Source organism: Lutra lutra, chromosome 2 (assembly GCF_902655055.1).
Source record: "Lutra lutra chromosome 2, mLutLut1.2, whole genome shotgun sequence".
Taxonomy (NCBI): Eukaryota; Metazoa; Chordata; class Mammalia; order Carnivora; family Mustelidae; genus Lutra; species Lutra lutra.
In genome coordinates, this window is record NC_062279.1 from 24,205,390 (window position 1) to 24,224,038 (window position 18,649).

Consider the following 18,649-nt stretch of genomic DNA (forward strand, 5'->3'; position numbering starts at 1 on the left):
TTTTTTGGTGGAGTCCTTAAGACTCTTACTTATAAAATCATGTCATGTGTAAATAGAGACAATTTTACTTCTTCATTTCCATTTCTGATGCCTTTTATTTCTTTCTTGCCTGATTGCCCTGTCAGGACTTCCACTACAATGTTGACTATGAGTGGTGAGAGAGGGCACACGTCTCTTCCCTATCTTAAAGGAAAAGCTTTCACCCTTTGACCATTGAATATTTTGTTAGATGTAGGCTTATCATATATGGCCTTTGTAATGTTGAGATTCATTCCTTATATATGTAATTGGTAAGAGTTTTTAAGGTTGTTGCATTTTTTTCAAATGCTTTTTCTACATCTATTGCAATGATCATTGATTTTTTTTTTTCTTTTATTCTGTTAGTGTCATGTATCACATTGATTGGCGCATGTTGAGTCATCCTTGCATCCCAGGCATAAATCACCCTTGATCATTGTAAATGATCCTTTTCATGAGCTGCTGAAGTCTGTTTGCTCATATTTTGTTCAGAATTTTTGCATTCTGTCATCGGGGATATTGCTTCATAGTTTTCTTTTCTGGTGGTATCTTTTTCTGGCTTTGATCATTGGTGATGTTGGCTTGTAAAATGAGTTTGGGAGTGTCACCTGTTTGATTTCTTGGAAGAATTTCAGAAGGATCAGTGTTAATTTTACTTTAAATATTTGGTAAAGCTTACCAGTGAAGACATCCAGTCTTGGAATTTTCTTCATTGGGAGAGTTTTAATTGCTGATTAAGTCTCCATACCGGTAATTAGCCTAATTCAGACTGTTTCTTCTCAATTCTGTTTCAGTGAATTGTATGCTTCTAAGAACTTTTTATTTCTTACACATTTTCCTGTTTGTTGGCATATAATTGTTCATAGCAGCCTTTTATGAGTCTCTGTATTTCTTCAGTATCTGTTGTATTATCTCCATGTTTTATTTATGATTTTGTTGATTTGGTTCCTCTTTTTCCCTTGACTTCATCTAATAGTTTCTCAATTATATATTTTCAGAGAACTACCTCTTAGTTTGGTTAATGTTTTCTACTGCTTTCCTCTTACCTCCTTCATTTAGTTCTGCTGTAATCTTAACTTTTTCCTTCCTAATGCTAACTTGGGGTTCACTTTGTTTTTCTTTTTCTATTTCTTAAGGCCTGGAGTTAGATTATTTATCTGGGATGTTTATTGCTATGAACTTCCCTCTTTGAAATGCTTTTACTGCACTCACAATTGTCATTTGTCTCAGGATACTTTATTTCCACTTTAATTTCTTCTTTGATCCCTTGGATCTTCAGGTGAGTGTTTTTTAATTTGTTTTTTTCTGCAGTTTCCTTTTTACTGATTTCTAGTTTCATACCATTATGGTCAGAGAAGATACTTGGTGTGATTTCAGTGTTCTTGAAGTTGCTAAGAATTGCTTTTTGTCATAACATGTTCTATCCTAGAAAATGTTCCATTTACACCTGGGAAGAATGTATTCTGCTCTCCAGATAGAATGTTTTGTATATCACTGTTAAGTCCATTTTGTCTGTAGTGTTATTCAGATCTGCTTTTTCCTTATTGATTTGACGTCTGCATGATCTGTCCATCGTTGAGTAGAGTATTAAAGTCCCCAGCTATTACTGTATTGTTGTTTATTTCTCCTGTTAGGTCTGTTCATTTTTGCTTTATATGTTTATGTGCTCTGACTTTAACATTGGGTACATAAATATTTACAATTGTTATGTCATCTTCATGTATTGAGCCCCTTATCTTTTATATAATGAACTTCTTTGTCTCTTTTTACAACTTTTTTAAAGATTGTATTTATTAGAGAGAGAGAGAGAGCAGGGGAGGGGGCAGAGGCAGAGGGAGAAGCAGACTTCCTGCTGAGCCAGGAGCCAGACATGGGGCTTGATCCCAGGACCCTGGGATCAATGACCTGAGTCGAAGGTGGACGCTTAATGGACTGAGCCACCCAGACACCAGCTTTTTACAATTTTTAAAGTCTATTTAGTGTGATATAAGTATAGCTACCCTGGCCTTTTTTTTGGTTACCAATTGCTTGAAATGTCTTTCTTCACTCTTGGTCTGCCTTTAAGTCTGAAGTGGGTCTCTTGTAGACAGATTATCATTTGAGTCTTGTTATTTTAATCCATTTAGGCTTTCTTTGTCTTTATATTGGAGAAATTAATCTGTTGACATTTAAGGTAATTATGGATAAGGATTTGCTATTGCCATTTTGTTGTTTTATGTTTGTTTTGTAGATCCATTTTTCCTGGTCTTATCCTATTGTTTTTGTGGTTTGATGTCTTATCATTATCAGTATACTTTGCCAACTTTGTCATCTTCTTTTGTGTAATTACTAAGGTTTTTTCCCTGAGTTACATAAATACCTTGAGGCTTACATAAATACCTTAAAATTTAACACCCTATTTTTAACTAATACCAACTTTTATTGAATTCCTAAGCTTTACACGTCTCACATTTTAGTTAATTAATGTTGCAATTTACATTTTCCTTATTGTGTAGTTAATAACAGATTATTAAAGATATGGTTACTTTTACTATGTTTGTTTTTAAATTTTAAACTACTCCTAAGTGACTTACACACCACCATTACCCTATTACAGAATCCATTTTTTACTATTTCTAATTACCAGTAGTTTTACACTTTTTTTTTTTTTTTAAGATTTTGTTTATTTGACAGACAGAGATCACAAGTAAGGCAGAGAGGCAGGCAGCGAGAGAGGAAGGGAAGCAGGCTCCCTGCTGAGCAGAGAGCCCAATGCGGGGGCTCCATCCCAGGACCCTGAGATCATGACCTGAGCCGAAGGCAGAGGCTTTAACCCACTGAGCCCCCCAGGTGCCCCTTATACTGCCTTCTTAAGTTTCTTTGCTGTTACCTAATGATCTTTTATTTTCACTCAAAGAGCTCCCTTTAGAATTTCTTGTAAGGCAGGTTCTAGTGGTAATGAACTCTCTCAGCTATTGTCTGTATGGCAAAGTATATCCCTCCTTTATTTCTGAAAGACAGTTTCACTGGGTATAGAATTTTTTTTTTAAGAACTTAATTATTTATTTGACAGAGAGAAACACAGTGAGAGAGGGAACACAAGCTGGGGAGTGGGAGAGTGAGAAGCAGCCTTCCCACTGAGCAAGGAGCCTGATGTGGGGCTCAATGCCAGGACCCTGAGATCATGACCTGAGCCAAAGGCAGACGCCTAATGACTGAGCCATGTGGGTGCCCCTGGGTGTAGAATTCTTGGTTGAAACTTTGGGTTTTTCTTTTTTTTCTCCCAGTATTTTGAATATGTTGTCCCATTATTTCAGACCTGAAAAATTTCTGTTGAGAGGTCTACCTTTAGCCTTATTTGGGGTTCCCTGTTTTGTAATCTCACTTTTCTCTTACTGCTTTCAAAAGTATTTGTCTTTGACTGTTGACATTTAATTGTAAAGTGTCTTGATTTAGTCCTATTTGAGTTCAGCCTGTTTAGGTCTTTTGGGCCCCTTGGATCTGGGTTTCTATTTCTCTACCCAGGTTTGGTAAGTTTTCAGCCATTATTGCTTTAAATATGCTTTCTCTCCATTTCTTTTTCTCCTGGAATTCCCATAATGCAAATATTACTTGTTTTCATTGTGTCCTGTAATTCCTGTAGCCCCTCTTCACTTTCTTTCATTTTTTTTTTTCATTGCTCCTCTAACTGAATAAATTCAGTTGCTTTTCTTCCAGTTCATTGCTTTGGTCTTCTGCATGGTTAAGTCTGCTTTTGAAACTATAGTATTCTTCGATTCAGTTATTATATTTTTCAGCTCTAGGATTTGGAGTGGATTTATTTTTAATGATTTCTATTTCTTTGTTGAATTTCTTGGTCATGTATTGTTTTCCTAATTTTGTTTAGCTGTGTATTTTTATAGTTCACTAAACTTCTTTACGGGAATTATTCTGAGTTATTTATCTGACAACTCATAGATCTCCATTTCTTTTGGGTCAGTTACTAGAGTTTCATTTATTTCCTTTGGTGGTATCGTACTTACCTGATTTTTCATAAGATCTTTGATTCCTTTAGGTTGGTACCTGCACATTTGACTAAGGTGTCTCCTCTTTCAGACTTAGCATGTTTGATTTGTTAGAGACATTCTTCACTAATCAGCTCAGTCTGGATTTCTGGACATGCCTGCTGATAATATCCTTGGGTAGGTAAGGGCTCCTATTAGAGTCTATTTTTGGACAAGGCAACTAACTATTCATGCTCTGAGGTCAGGGGTATGTCAGAGACTGAGACTAGCTGGATAGCACTGCTGACTTGGTTCCCTACTCCAGTCAGCCTGTGGTATGGTCTTTGTGATTTCCTGAATTCTCTGGTGAGACTTACTAGAAGGTTGGGACTGGTACTATATTTAGCATTCTTTGGGGCAATGAATTAGCCTCTCTGCCCTAGCAGGGCAGCAGGATGGGACCCAGGGCCTGCCTAGCTTGTTTGGGGACCTGATGCAGGCAAGAGTGTGCACTGAGTATCCTGGTCAGATGAGGCCACTCGTTTTGCTTTACAGATGTGGAAAGCCACAGGTTGTGCTTCATTCAAGGGCCCTGTAAATGAGACTCTTGGATGGGCTATGCAGTTTCCTGTGTGCTCTGGTTAGGTTTCCTGTGTGGGTAGGTTGAAGGTTGTGTTGAGCAATATGTGGGGCTCTGAACTCATTTCCCTGGTTGGGTGCAGCAGGAGAAGCAGCTCAAAGACCATTAATGCTCTTTGTGGTCTTGATTCAAGCCAACCCATGCCTCATGTGCCCTGGCCAAATAAAACCACTGGATTTGCTCTTAATGCTATCAATTCTGCCCACCTCCTTCTTGGCTTAAGAGTTGCTGGGTCACACAGCTTCCAGGTGTTTTTGTCAGCTCTTCCTATCAGACGGCACAGGAGGTGATGCTTTGTAGGTATGAGGGCTGGGGAGGGCAAGGCCTCTGGACACTGTGTGGGCAAGAGCCCACTTCAGAAAACTCCCAAATTTTCCTGAACAGATTTTGGGTTTGGGAGCCATGATCTGCAGCAGGGTAGCCGTCGCTCAGCTCTTCTGCCAGGGCATGAGAAGACCAGGCACCAGGGCCAGCAGAATTCCTTCTTTGGGGACCCAAATTTGGCAGGCCAAATTCCCCAGATAGTGCCACTGACTTGGCTTGTAGATGAATGAAACCACTGGTTGGGACTATTAGGCTATACTCATGGGAATTCAGTCTTCCAACTCCCAAGTGTTGGTTGTTGGAAGACCCTCTCCCCTTCTGTGTCTCAGGCTCCTAGTGGTTGAACCCCATACTTTCCCTGCAATCCTTGTAGAGTGAAACCTGAGTAGGGCCTCCAGCTAAGCAACCTACAACATTGAGTCAGGGTTGGGGAGCTGGATGACACCCATGGGCGCTCCCCACTAGAGGAACTGGAGACTCAATGGAGATAGCTCCATGCAGTGGTGAGGCAGCCTGGGGGAGGGGAAACGTGGTCAGCATGTTGACCTCTTACCTTTCTAATGCAGTCTGTCTTGGTCTCTGTTGTGTTGTGGGGGGCCTTAGCCTCACTCCTGAGCACTAGAATCCTCTCAGTGGTGTCTTGTCCATGAATAGTTGTTAGTCATCTTCTTGTGAAGGTGAGCAAAGTCAGAAACAACCTCTGTCACCATGTTGGTGATGTTACTCCTCTTACCTCTCTTACCTTATTCCCATTTCAGCAAAATTTAATACATTAGCTTATTAACAGATTTTACCTATTAATAATAGTGATGTGTAGCGGCGCCTGGGTGGCTCAGTCACTTGAGCATCTGACTCTTGATTTTGGCGCAGGTCATAGTCTCAGGGTTGTGAGATTGTGCCCCATGTTGGGCTCCGTGATCGGCAGGGAGTCTCCTTGGGATTCTCTCCCTCCACCCCTCCCTTACACATGTGCACTCTGTCTAAAATATATTAATCTATAAAGGAGAAAAAAAATTGATGCAGATTGTAAAAGGTCGCCCTTTACATTCTAGAATGTACTGATAATTAAAAACCATGCTGTTGTAAATGTTATTTATCTCTGTCCAAACTTTCTCCACTACGTTTCTTCAAAAGTTTATAATCAAACTCTTTTTAGAACTTTCAGCATTGGTTACTAATGTTAAATCATATTAACCAGTTATGCAATTTCTAAAATGATAGGTGATAAAATTAATTATATTATTAAATAGCTAGGACAACCAAATTCTCTAGTTTTTTATTGGTATTTTTCCTCACTGCAATGTGACATTGTTAACTTGGTTATACTAAAAGAATCAGGCTGGTGGTTGGCCCACACTCTCTTGTTAATGTGGTCTCTAAGTAGTAATAAAAGGTTAATTTAAAATGCTATATTTTATAACATTTATAATTTCAAATGTTATATTTAATATGGTCTGAACTCATATTTTAAAAACCAGAGAGTAAATGTTGCTTCTATTTTATTAGGTATTAGACTCGTGTTAAAGAAGTGAATTATAAGTTTCAGCATTTTTTAAATGATGAGATTCCAGAAAAAAAGGAAACAAAATTATTATAACAATTCAAAATATATTATTTAAGGAAAAGTTAAAGTGATCATTAAACCTGAAAGATAAGCTCAAGCAATTACAAAACTTCTCAGTTACAGAGACACATCTGCCAATCAAAAGGGGTACGTTTCCACAGTGTGCTCTGTTACTTAAAATACTGCTAACAGAGACGGGGTGGAAGGCAATGTCAGATGTTTTAGAAAACAAAATATATATCTGGAAGTGAAATATGGGGAAAGACGAAGGATAACAGGTGTGAGGGTAGAAGGAACTCTGGGCACTTTGAGCAGATGCATGCTGTGACAAGGAATTTTACTGATGACTCAGGTGATGGAAGAGGTCAGCACTATGTAGTGAACAGAACTTTCTGAGTCTAGAACAACTTTTTAAATGGGGAATTTTTCCTTTATATGTGTTTGATAAAAGAAATGGCTACATCTTGTTCTTCAACATCTAAAGAAACTAAGAGCCGGACTCTTTTCCCTTTTTGTTGCTACATTTTATAGTTCTCAATGACATGTACCATTTCTTGAATTATTTTTTATTTTAAATTGCACTGCTCCCTTATTTTTGGAAAGTGTTTCTTGTGTGTCCTCTATTTTGGATCTTCACAGGGAAACTTCAGGCAGTGAGAAACACAGCTTCGTCAGAGTCACGGTCCTTTCCACTGTCTTCACTTGGTGCACACTCCCCACCACTTGGAGACCGGCAGCTCAGATCCTCTACCCCAGACTCCTGATCACTGTTGGCTGACAGATCTGGATCTGAGCTTTTCAAATTGTCTTGGGTTAGAATGAGAGCAGAATCTTCATCACCTTGTGAAGGACTCCTGGATGGAAAGGATTTCATATTTCCACTGTAATCCTGGGGAGTGTTGGCTGTGCTGTTGTCTGAGGTAGAAAACCCTGAGTGTTTGCTGGGTTCAGTCTGTTTACTCTTCACTTTAGTGTGATTTAACTGGACTTTCTGAATTTTTTCCAGCCTCTAAAAAAAAAAAAAAAAAAAGAAAAAAAATTTTTTTTCAGGGAAAAATCTTAAATAATTTAGCATTTATTACTTTCCAGCTGGATATAATGTTAAGAACATGGGATTTAAATGGACATGGGTTCAAAGCTAGGCTTTATGACCTTGGACAAAATAATTAGATTTTCTGAGACTTAGTTTCTTCATCTCTAATTAATGAAGGTAATACTGGCCTTAGTATATAGGTTTTCTGTAAAATGCAAAAAAAAAAAAAACCCTATATAGAGCACCTGACAATCAGGAGTCATTCTTCTCTACTGTAAGGTTTTACGTAATGATTTTCATCCTATGAACTCAAAATACAATTCTTTAAAAAATGAGGAATGAGGTGTTTATTATCTAAGTTTTTAAATTAAGATATAAGTCACTTACCATAAATCTCCCCTTCTAAAGTATATAATTCATTGGTTTTAATATATTCACAAGGTTACACAATTCACTACTACCTAATTCCAAAATATTTTCATCATCCCAAAGAAAACCCCATATTCATTAGTAGTTACTCCCTATTCCCCCTTCCCACAGTCCTGGCAACCACTGAGGCGCTTTCTGTCTGTATGGATTTGCCTAGTCTGGACATTTCCTATAAATGGAATCATACAATATATGTCCTTTTATGTCTGGCTTCCTTTCCCTTAGTTTATATCCTCGTGGTTCATCCATGATGTGGCATGTATCAATACTCCATTCCTTTTTATGATTGAATATTACTACATTGCATGAATATCCACATTTTGTTCTCTTCATCAGATGATGGACATTTGGATTGCTCAAAATACATTTTACCAGATTTCATCTTTTGCCATCAACCAGGGAAGTGTTAAAAGATCAAGTATTACATACTCCTTTCAAAAGCATTCTCCTTATGTGCAAAGAGCATTGTACTGGGCAATATGAGTAATGGATATAATACAGATCCAGCCATAAGGAACTGGAAGTATGGAGGCAGAGTTCAGGTAATGTAAGAACTTGCAAGAGGTCACAGTTGTTTAAGAGGGTGAGTGAGATGGCTAGAGGGAAGAGATCCGAATAAGCTTCAGGGATGAAGGAGCATTTTTTTTTTAAAAGATTTATTTATTTGACAAAGCGATAGAAAGTGCAAGTAGGCAGAGCATCAGACAGAGGGAAAGGAAGAAGCAGACTCCCTACTGAGCAAGGAGCCTGATGCGGGGCTTGATCCCCCTGGGATCATGACCTGAGCGGAAGGCAGTCGCTTAACCAACTGAGCCACCCAGGCGTCCCAGTGAAGGAGCATTTTAACGGGACTATGAGGGAATTAAACTGGAAGGTGCTGGTGATGGTTAGAGCATTTATGGCAGGAGGGACAATAAGAAAAAATTAGAGGTCATTGTGTACAAGAAGCAGAGAACAGTTAAATTTGAGCAAGGGCAATGACATGGATGAAACTAGAGGGTATTATGCTAACCGAAGTAAGTCAGTCAGAGAAAGACAATTACCATATGATCTCACTGATACATGGAATTAATGAAAAGGCAGAGGAAGAAACAAAATAAGATGAAACCAGAAAGGGAAACAAACCGTAAGAGACTCTTAATCTTAGGGAAAAAACTGAGGGCTGCTGGAAGGGAAAGGGTAGGGGAGATAAGGTAACTGGGTGATGGACAATGGGGAGGGTATGTGTTGAAATGAGCACTAGGTATTATATAAGACCCAGAATCACAAACCTGTATCCCTGAAACAAATAATACATTATATGTTGATAAAAAATTGAAAAAAAAATTTGAGCAAGGGCAATAACAGAGAATAAAGCTGAAGGAATTGATTACTGAATTGTGGGAAAATCTTAAATGCGAGGCTAAGGGGTTTTGACTTTGTTATAAAGGAAAAAGAGCCAATGTCTTTTAATTAAGGTTTTTCTAAGTAATTTTCTTTTTCATTTTTAGTATTTTAACAAAAAATTTTGGAATAGACCAGGAGAATCCTAAGCTTTCCATAAAGCTTGGGTATCTTCAGGAAGAGTAAATAAAACTGGCTTACTGATGTCGTGAGTGGGCTTAAAAATGACAAAAATCATAAAGGCTTTTACCAGAGCTCCAGAATCCTAAAAACCTAAACTGTGCTTCATTTCATTTGTCTGTGTGTATTATTTATAATTCAAGGTCTCTCAGCCCTGGTGACAACTCAAAATCATTGTGGAGCTTGAAAGATTCTGTATCAGAATCTCTGGGCTTAGAGCCCTGGCAGTAGGATTTTATTGATTGATTGATTGATTGAGGTGATTTTGATGCACAAAAACTATTTCTCCAGTAATGTAAACTTAAGGTAGAACTCTCCAAATAAGTCCAAAGATGGTTTGTTTTACCTTTGCAGATTTATAATAGATAAAAATTTATGCTTGATTTCAAAAGTTCTCAAAACCAACAGTTCACTAGTGATGGAATTTGTTTTATCCATCTGGCCACTGTATGGACTTGGGTGAGCAACCCTAGATCAAGCTCTTCCATGATACTCGTATCTTGAAATGTGATGTTTCCTGGTAATGTTATGGGAGCAACCAGAGAAGTCAGCCTCACCAGCTACCTCTACATGACTATCTTTATTGGTGGGGTCCCTGAACCATAGTGTGTGTCCCCCAGGCCATCATTCTTAGGAGTGACTCTCCCTTAGGTAAAGGAGTAGACTTTGTTGGAATGTGTCTTATGATATTTTGCCAACTTTCATTTCATTAGATGTTACCAATCTACACTACATATCTCAGGAGTGTGGAGAAAAGGCTGTTCATCTTATTTTGGTATTTAGTCTCAATTGAGAATTCAGGTCCGGACCACAGCAATTGGTTGCCAATTCTTGAGTAAGTGAATGACGTGATGACACCATGGATTTTTAAGAGGAATGAAGCAGAATGAAGCAAAGAATCCAAGTGGTTTTAGTGAGCATCTAAACCAGTGGTATCACTGGAAACAAAGTTATATAATTAGCAAAAATGTGTATATTATAACCTTCCTGGCCAATTAGTGGGAAATTATAAAAGCCAAAAATTAGGCTGTTGCTAAGTTGGTCTCAGCTATTACCATTCATGGAGAAATTTTTACCATACATGCATTATCTGATTTTATTCTTTCACTCTGAATCCCATTTTTTATGTACACCCCAGAAGGAACTCATTTTAGTTTTCTCAAATAACAGTAATGAATAAAACCTGACCCATTGTAGGAATAACTGACTAGTTCAGCAAACCATGTAAGGGAGCCCCAAGCCAGATGTGAAAATGTACTAAGTGCCTAGGTTGGAGCTTTGGTGATCTGGGTGCTTACCCGGTGGGTTTCTGGTTCAGGTTATCTACTTAGCTAAAAATATGATGTGGCTATGCTGCTGTGTTTCACATATCCTGAGTCATGAGAGACGTTCAAGGAACAGTGGTTATCAAGAAATAAGCACAGAAAAGAGACGAACAAGAACGAGTGTGTCTTACTTCTTCTAGGGTCTCTAGTTCTTCCTCCAGCTGCTGGGTCTCCTCCTTCACTGCCATAAGGTAATCTGTAACGGACTGTCGGGGCTGCAGTCCCTTTTCAAAGCGGTTGTACATCCCATTCCAGAACCTGCAAAAGATGGCAAAGTTTTAGGGTACCATCATATCACAGTGTGTAAGTTCACTCCCTCAAATCTTCTAAGATACCTGTCATGCCAGAGTCCCAAAGTCCTAATGATTACCAATGGTGGGCTCACACTTAAGGTAATGATTTCATGTTGATGCGCTCTTTTTCTTGGGTCAGTAAATTTCTTTTGAGAGGGGAGTCTCAAAATTCATGGTGAGAGGTGAGTCTCTATATTCATGGTGAGTCTACTTGTACACATGGTCCTGAAATAAGGCCTGTATCTTTCTAAAGTAGAATGAAGTAGCACATATTAACACATTCTTCTTTCTTTTTAAGAAAATAGCTCTGTTTTGAAATAAACTTGGAAAATTAGTGATTATATTAACATTTAGATTCTTTTAGCTTTGTAGACTTGAGGGTTTTGGCTTGTTTTGTTTGTTTATCACAACCACCAAAAATTGATGTTTCCATTTGCAATAAAGCTTCCCTTTTTTATCCTACACAATAAAGCATACTGCATTGCAAAGAATAAATAGTACTATCACAAGGATATCTGTAGACTGATGCTTTAAGTAAAGTACTTTGAGGGCAGGGTTTTAGTGTTACTCATTGTCTTATCCATAGTGCTTAGAATAGTGCTTGACTCTCAGTAACACACTTGTTGACTGGCTGTTACTAACAAATTAGGAGCAATACAGTTGATTGAATTGTATCTCAACAGCTCTCAAACTGCTGTTTTATGGCTTTTTTTTTTTTTTCAGTGTGAGACAATATTCTTTCAAATTATGGGGAAATAATTAGATTGAAATAGTTAAGAACAAAAGCAAATTGAGGAGGGAAAAACAACTCTAAAGGAAGCCACTAAGCACTGAGTGCATTTTGTGGGGGTGCATAGGGAGAAAGAACGGGGTTTCTCAGTTTATTCTGTGTAAGTTGGTCTTTTTGCTGACTACCGAGACATCCTTCCACATCATACAACTTCCACATAGAGAACCCAAAGGATAAAATATGACATGCAGCTTTAATAGAATCTGTAGGATGCCACCCTGCTCTTCCATATCCCAATATACAGTCTTAATTTATTTCCACAGGGAAATAATTCCACTAGGCAGAGTTTCAGCAGAGAAAGGAGGTAAGCTAAGTCATGATCACGACCTAATTCCACATTTAACTTAGAAGACACTTGGTTTATTTGGTCCCTCCTTTCCTCTGTCCTTTCTTGCTTCCTTTTCTTCTTCCCTCCCTGTTTTTTGCTTTTAAATAATATTGGAACTTACATTTTTAAGGTACAATTTTTATAAAATTTTGATTTCGAAATAGAATTTGATATGTAGGGGAAAGGAGGGGGAGAGGGGACACAGGAGAATACCAGATACTTAAGCATTCTCTAGTGTGTTTTATGTCCCAGAAAACCCCTTGAAGCCCAGTGTTCTATATACTTTGGACTCCAGATATTACACAGTGGCAGGATCTACGTTCATAAGCGTCCTCAGTAAGGTCCTGTAGGTTTGCATACTTGTACATGAAGTTGCATGGTGTTGTGGGGAGACGAAGGGTTCCGCGGGTCTGACTCTGATCAGCTCTAAATAGAGGATTCATGTAGTCGGCGCGATTCTTCCACAGGTGAGCCCACAGAGAGTAGGTTCTTTCTTGAATTCTGTTATAAAGAAAAGAAGCCTGAAAATGACCTATCTTGGTTCTTAGAAATTGCAGGTATGTAATATTTAAACTGGAAAGGGACCAATAATTGTGAGGTGAATATCCCGTGTCCCTGTTCTGTGGCAGGGAAATTCAGTCTGTGTTTTCATGTTCTAGCAGAAGGGCACTGTAATAGTGTCAGCCTCTCTGCTATCTGTACTGACCTCAACAAGGTGTTTAATTCCTCTGAGTGTAAAGTAAAACTGCTGTGTAATTTGGAGGAAATTTTTCCCCAAATAGTCACTGGAATTTTCTTATTTGCCAAGTACTACTAAAATGCTTCACGAACTGTTTTCTTTCATCCAGTCCTCACTGAACTCCTACAAGATCTGTCCATTGTACGGATGAGGAAATCAAGGCGAAGAGAGATGGAGCAGTTTCTCAAAGTCACATAGTACAAAGACACAGTTAGTGGAATAGCCAGAATTCAAAGGCAAGCAGACACCAGTAAAGTGACTGGTCCATCACAGCAAACCACAAAACTGTCTAGGAAAACAGGCAAGCTTGAAGGAAGCACTCTGCTACTTTTCATCATTTACCAGTTAACCAGGAATCACACTTGAAGTTCCTGAGAGAAAACTGAGTATCCACCAGAAAAAGCTATTTTCTTTCTGTTCAGACTGTATAAAACCGGTGACATCCATTTTACTTGAACTGATCATTTCCAAAATTAAATCTGATATTATTATATACACTACAGTTAAAATCATTTCATGACAATTTCAAAACTGCTCTCTCATTGCAGTTCATAAAGCACTTTGCTGTTAAGTTTTTGACTTTGCAATTTAAGTTCTACATTTCATTGACTTTCCTTCTGGGTAGAAACAATACAGTTTTAATCTGAGTAAAAGGTGACTTGGGGCTTCAAATTTGCTTTCCCGGTTAGATTTGCATTTCTTATTAGAAGAGTATATCCACTGAAGATGTCTAACTTTTTCCTTTTTTTTTTTTTTAAATTATTTATTTATTTATTTGACAGAGAAAGAGATCACAAGTAGGCAGAGAGGCAGGCAGAGAGAGAGGGGGAAGCAGGCTCCCTGCTGAGCAGAGAGCCTGATGTGGGGGCTCGATCCCAGGACCCTGGGATCACGACCTGAGCTGAACGCAGAGGCTTTAACCCACCGAGCCACCCAGGCACCCCTAACTTTTTCCTTTTAAGTACAAATACCGCTTTCTCTGACTCCAGGAAGCTTCCTTTCGATGTGAGTGCCTCAAGTGTGCCACTCTATCTATGGATGTCACTGGGGTAAATGAGCTTGTTATATTGTCAATCTCTAACATTAAACCATTTATGAAGTGATGTCAGAAAAAAGAAAATAACTTTAATCTGTCAGTATAGATATGTGGCTAAAATAGTCTCCAGAATTTTAAAATGCCATCTGAAATTCTCAATCACAAAATCCTTAGATAAAAATTAAAACAGCAAAACACTTACTTGAGTTCTTGTCGCTCCTTTTGACTATTACATAAGAAGTTTCCAAACTGGCAGGAATAAATGTGATGTTGAATGTGAATCAAAAATCTTTCATTGAACTCAAAGGCACAGGGAAATTGTTCCATTAACTGCCAGACACACTCAATGAACTGATCAATAACTGGAGAGATTTCTTTTGGGTCACCATCTAGGTTGCCGTATCTATACAAAATATGAGAGATTTTATAGCAGGTTGGGGGTTTTTATTTATAAAGCTATAAATGCAAACATGATCACAAAAGAAACCCTAGTTTCTAGATAAACCTTATAAACCTGAGGTGCAGAAGTAGGAAAAATTAACTTCTTAAATTCCATTTTCAAGAGAAACTTCATACTGAAGGTCTGGCTACAGAAAGGATGTATGGTTAGAAAAGAATTAGTAAAAGAGATAAAATTCAAGGGAGCTTTCCATGGCAAAAGATCTTTTTTTTTTTTTTTCTTTTAATGAGCCTTCTTTAATTCAAGCTTCAAAAGTACATCAGGACTTTTGAAGTAAATCTAACACTTTATTTAATTAGCAATTTGTGGGAGTGTAGTTTTTTGTTTTTTTTTTGTTTGTTTGTTTGTTTGCTTGCTTTTGCACTGCTTTGTTGGAAGGGAAGAGGAAGAAAGACACCTTGAAAAAAAAATTGTGGTTTCCCAAGTTTCTCAGATATTTCTAGAGCAATGTTAAAGCCTGTCACATAATTTATTTCCCATGTGACAATTCCATATTTCCAGACTCCCATATACCTTTATATCTCCCATCTTTGTTTTTCAAGAGTACATCAGAATCTTCTCCCTCACATTAGTACTGATTTTTTTAAGTGGCTTCCACACCCAGCATGAAGCCCAAACAGGGCTTGAATTCAACCCTGAGATCAGGACCCAAGTCAAGATCACAAATCGGGTGCTCAACGGACTAAGCAACCCAGGCAGGTGCCCCTTATACTGATTTTTAAATGAAGGCTGCCTAGTCCTTTACACTATTAAGTGAATTTTAGAATCCAAAAGGGGGACTGGGGTTCCATTAAATTCAAAATAACAGTATAGAACCTTATCTGCTCAGCAAGAGATAACCAACTTTAGGAATAGAAATGACCAGAGATCAGTTTAGGAGTTTTTCTAAGAGTGAAAACACTAGAAACTGGAAACTTCTCAAAAATTTAAGTTCCACTCAACTTGGTAGCTTTAAAAAGGGCTTCCTCATAAAACAATTACATAGCTAGTCTTTGTCCATTTCCACATTCTTTCTGTCCATATATCCTCTATCTCAGAGATGCTAACTGCCACAAGGTAATAGAACTTCATTTATCTGTGATACAATGTATACAACAAAACTTTTAACTTTTCGAATAAGATACACAAAGAAAAGCCTGTTTCCCCCCACTCAGTTGAAAACTTCAGAAGCAGATTTTTTTTTTATCATACACATTCAAACCAACAGATTTTTAAATATTTTTTTTACCTGTGATTAAACTTATGACCAAAGGAAATCCAGTCCTTTTCAATTAATACCTACACAAAAAAGAATATAAATATCATGGAGAGAAGCAAACAAGGAAAAATAAGAGACCCCCAACCTATAGTGCTGAAGGATTCAAAGGATCTTGGGGAAGTCACTATCCTTAGATAGTGTAGATGAATGCACATCATTGTCCACCAAGACAGACGTGCAGAACGGCGAAGCTGAAGGTCATCCACGGGGAAAACATGGGAATGGATATATGAAAAGGTTATAGCAGCACCCACTGAGTGCTTTCTGGGAAACACTGTTCATATTGCTTCATATATAATCTCATTTTACTGTGGGACAAGTAGGCTCACTCATTTTTCAGAAGGAGAAACTGACAGGCTTAATTCTCTTAAGATCACACTACTAAGAAGTGGTGGATGCTACCTCATAACCTAGCTCTTTCTACACTAAAGCCCATCTCTTAACCAACAGGTCTCAGTATACTATCAAATACCAACCTCCTTATAAGAACAATTAGGAATATTTTCCTATGATCTTTGTGACACATTAGGAAAATCCCAAAATGACAGGTGTTGGGGACATAATAGAGGAGTTTCAGCCCTGCTTTAAAGTTGGGGTAACACGAGTTTATAATCTCAAATTATCTGGATGTTAAAAAGAAAATAGTACAGACCAATCCCATGCTCTCCAATGGCCAGGGATTTCCCTTTAAAAATACGGAGTGGTTGAAGTTCGCCCTTAACAACATATAAATTTAATGGGGCAGAATCAGAGTCCATGGTGGTAGAGGATGGTGTGAAGAGGTGTGTGAGCCAGGAACCCTCCATTCTCCCAAGTGGGCATGAAGGAATCCAGCCTTCCTAACCTCAGTCCAGGGGAGGGGTCTGAAGCCAGAGTCGCACTCAGATGTCTCAGGGCCATCACAGGGAATTGGAAGTTCTGACACTTTCAAAAAAAAAGGAAGAAAAAGCCCATAAAGGAAACCTCTGCCACTTCTCTTGTCCCCAGAGTGTCCACTGATCTCAGTCGATGAAGGAGATCTAGCAGCAGAGATCCCCCCCTCCCCCGTCAGGCTTCTCTAGCAGCATCTGTCCCTAGCATGGGTTCAGGATCCACTGAAACACTTTCTACCACATCATGGTGCCAGAGGCAAGAACCAGGTAGTCTCCCAGACCCTAGGAAGCCCCTGTGGTCAAGCTGCGAACAGGGCTCCAGCTCAGCCAGAACTTCACACCCCGGGAGCTACACAAATAACCTGCGGGTGGAAGAAACACGTCGCATTGTGATGCACACCTAAAAGGTGAAAGTCTAGGAAAGGACGCACTCATAGTTTCAACAGAGAGCACAGAAACAGTGAAGTTCTCAATACTCTGAGCCAGAGTTGTGAAGGAAGACCCAAAAAAATCAAAGCGGTAAGTAAAAAGTTTTTCCTCTCAAGGACTTTTCATGCATCATTCAGAAAATTTTTTCTCCAAATATTTTTTTCTGAAAAATGTTTTCTACCACATGTTCACCTGTTACCTCAACTTGGAATATTTATGAGCAAATAATTTACAAAATTCACTATTTTACAGACTACTGAACATAGTCTATATTGACCCCCAAATTCACATTTAATAGCACCAATTTGAATAGGTTCCAATATCCCAGAAATTCACTTCTTTACTCCAAGACCATTTTCTACATTTTCCTTTTTAATCTTGCTGATCTACAAAGAGAAGAGTAACAGTGAGAGGGAAAAAAGTTGCCAACAGTTGTCAAAACAGTTGTCGAAAGAGACGTCCGTTCTGTTCACGGTCCTGCGTGGGAGAGAAGCCCAGCAGCCACACTCACCATAAAGCCCTTCAGAGTCCGGTAATGCGGATCCAGCAGGAGGCTGGCCACTGAGCACACTTGGGCAGTCCTGTCCCAGCCATCAGAACAGTGAACAAGCACGCTGGCCCCTTCCTCTGAAACTGCCTAAAAAACACAGGGTCCGCAGAGAGTCAGAAAGAATGGCCACAAAAAGGAAAAACATCTCATCAGAACAAGGTTTGGGTTTATACCTACGGAAAGAAAAAGGGGAGGGGAAAAAAAAAAACATAACCAAAAGGAGCTAATTTAGTGTTTGTGTCCCATCCATTTAGGATAAAGCCAAGGAGTGGTTTGGTGCTGGCAACCAGAACTTTTCCTTCCCGTTACACCCAGGAGCCACCCCCAGACCACCGCAAGTACACATGTGTGCTACAGTGGACACACGCTTCCTGAGCAAACCTCTCCAGACCCACCTTCAGCCCTCGCCTCTGGGTTCCACCTTAAACCTTTCCAATATGGAAATTCTGCAGCTGCTACTGGTCTCAATCATTTCCAAAATGAGAAAGACACAAAAATTATATGTAGTAACACCATGAAATTAGAGATCAAAGGATAGGAGTCCAGTAGTGAAACCAGGGAATGAGGGAAGAAAGAGAAAACAAAGTAAAAATTACAGCAGCAAATCTCAAAGAAGATTTCTATCTGCTACTACAAATGCACATACAATTTTTAGCTGAGTGTCCTCGGACAGGAAACATAAACTGGGAAACATGGTAGAGAGTGCAACATAGCACTTTCACTACCAGAAATACTATTTTTTCTTTATTTTTTTCTATTTATTCATTTTCTGTGTCCCATACCAGAATGCAAGCTCTGTAAGAGAAGAAAATCTGGTTTATTTGGCATCATGTGCTCAGCACCTATAAAAGTGCCCGGCACTAAATAAACACTTGGTGAATAAATGAATTCTCTAATAAAGGGGAGCATACCACATCTTCAGAAAAGACATGGTTGTCTTTAGGTATAAATCTAAGAGGGACTTATAAAAACAAACAGAACCAACAACAACAACAAAAATTGAGAAACAAAATAGACAATGCATCCAAAACCTGCT

General features: G+C 38.7%; 1 protein-coding gene and 1 long non-coding RNA gene across 2 annotated transcripts in view; one reads left to right on the forward strand and one right to left on the reverse strand.

Annotated features, from left to right (window-relative positions):
• Positions 1-7,154: 7,154 nt before the first annotated feature.
• MTMR7 (myotubularin related protein 7) overlaps positions 7,155-18,649 on the reverse strand; it is a 106,040-nt gene continuing 94,545 nt past the window's right edge. Inside the window, exons 9-14 of the mRNA XM_047716110.1 lie at positions 17,575-17,700; positions 15,733-15,782; positions 14,247-14,447; positions 12,630-12,770; positions 10,990-11,116; positions 7,155-7,517 (exon numbers count right to left, since the gene is read on the reverse strand). Coding sequence (XP_047572066.1) covers positions 7,155-7,517; positions 10,990-11,116; positions 12,630-12,770; positions 14,247-14,447; positions 15,733-15,782; positions 17,575-17,700 — 1,008 coding nt within the window. The remainder of the gene's footprint in view (positions 7,518-10,989; positions 11,117-12,629; positions 12,771-14,246; positions 14,448-15,732; positions 15,783-17,574; positions 17,701-18,649) is intronic.
• On the forward strand, positions 7,291-12,645 carry LOC125091969 (uncharacterized). Its single transcript, XR_007124801.1, has 4 exons — positions 7,291-7,428; positions 8,307-8,512; positions 10,852-11,049; positions 12,205-12,645. It is a non-coding gene; the product is annotated as an uncharacterized LOC125091969 (long non-coding RNA).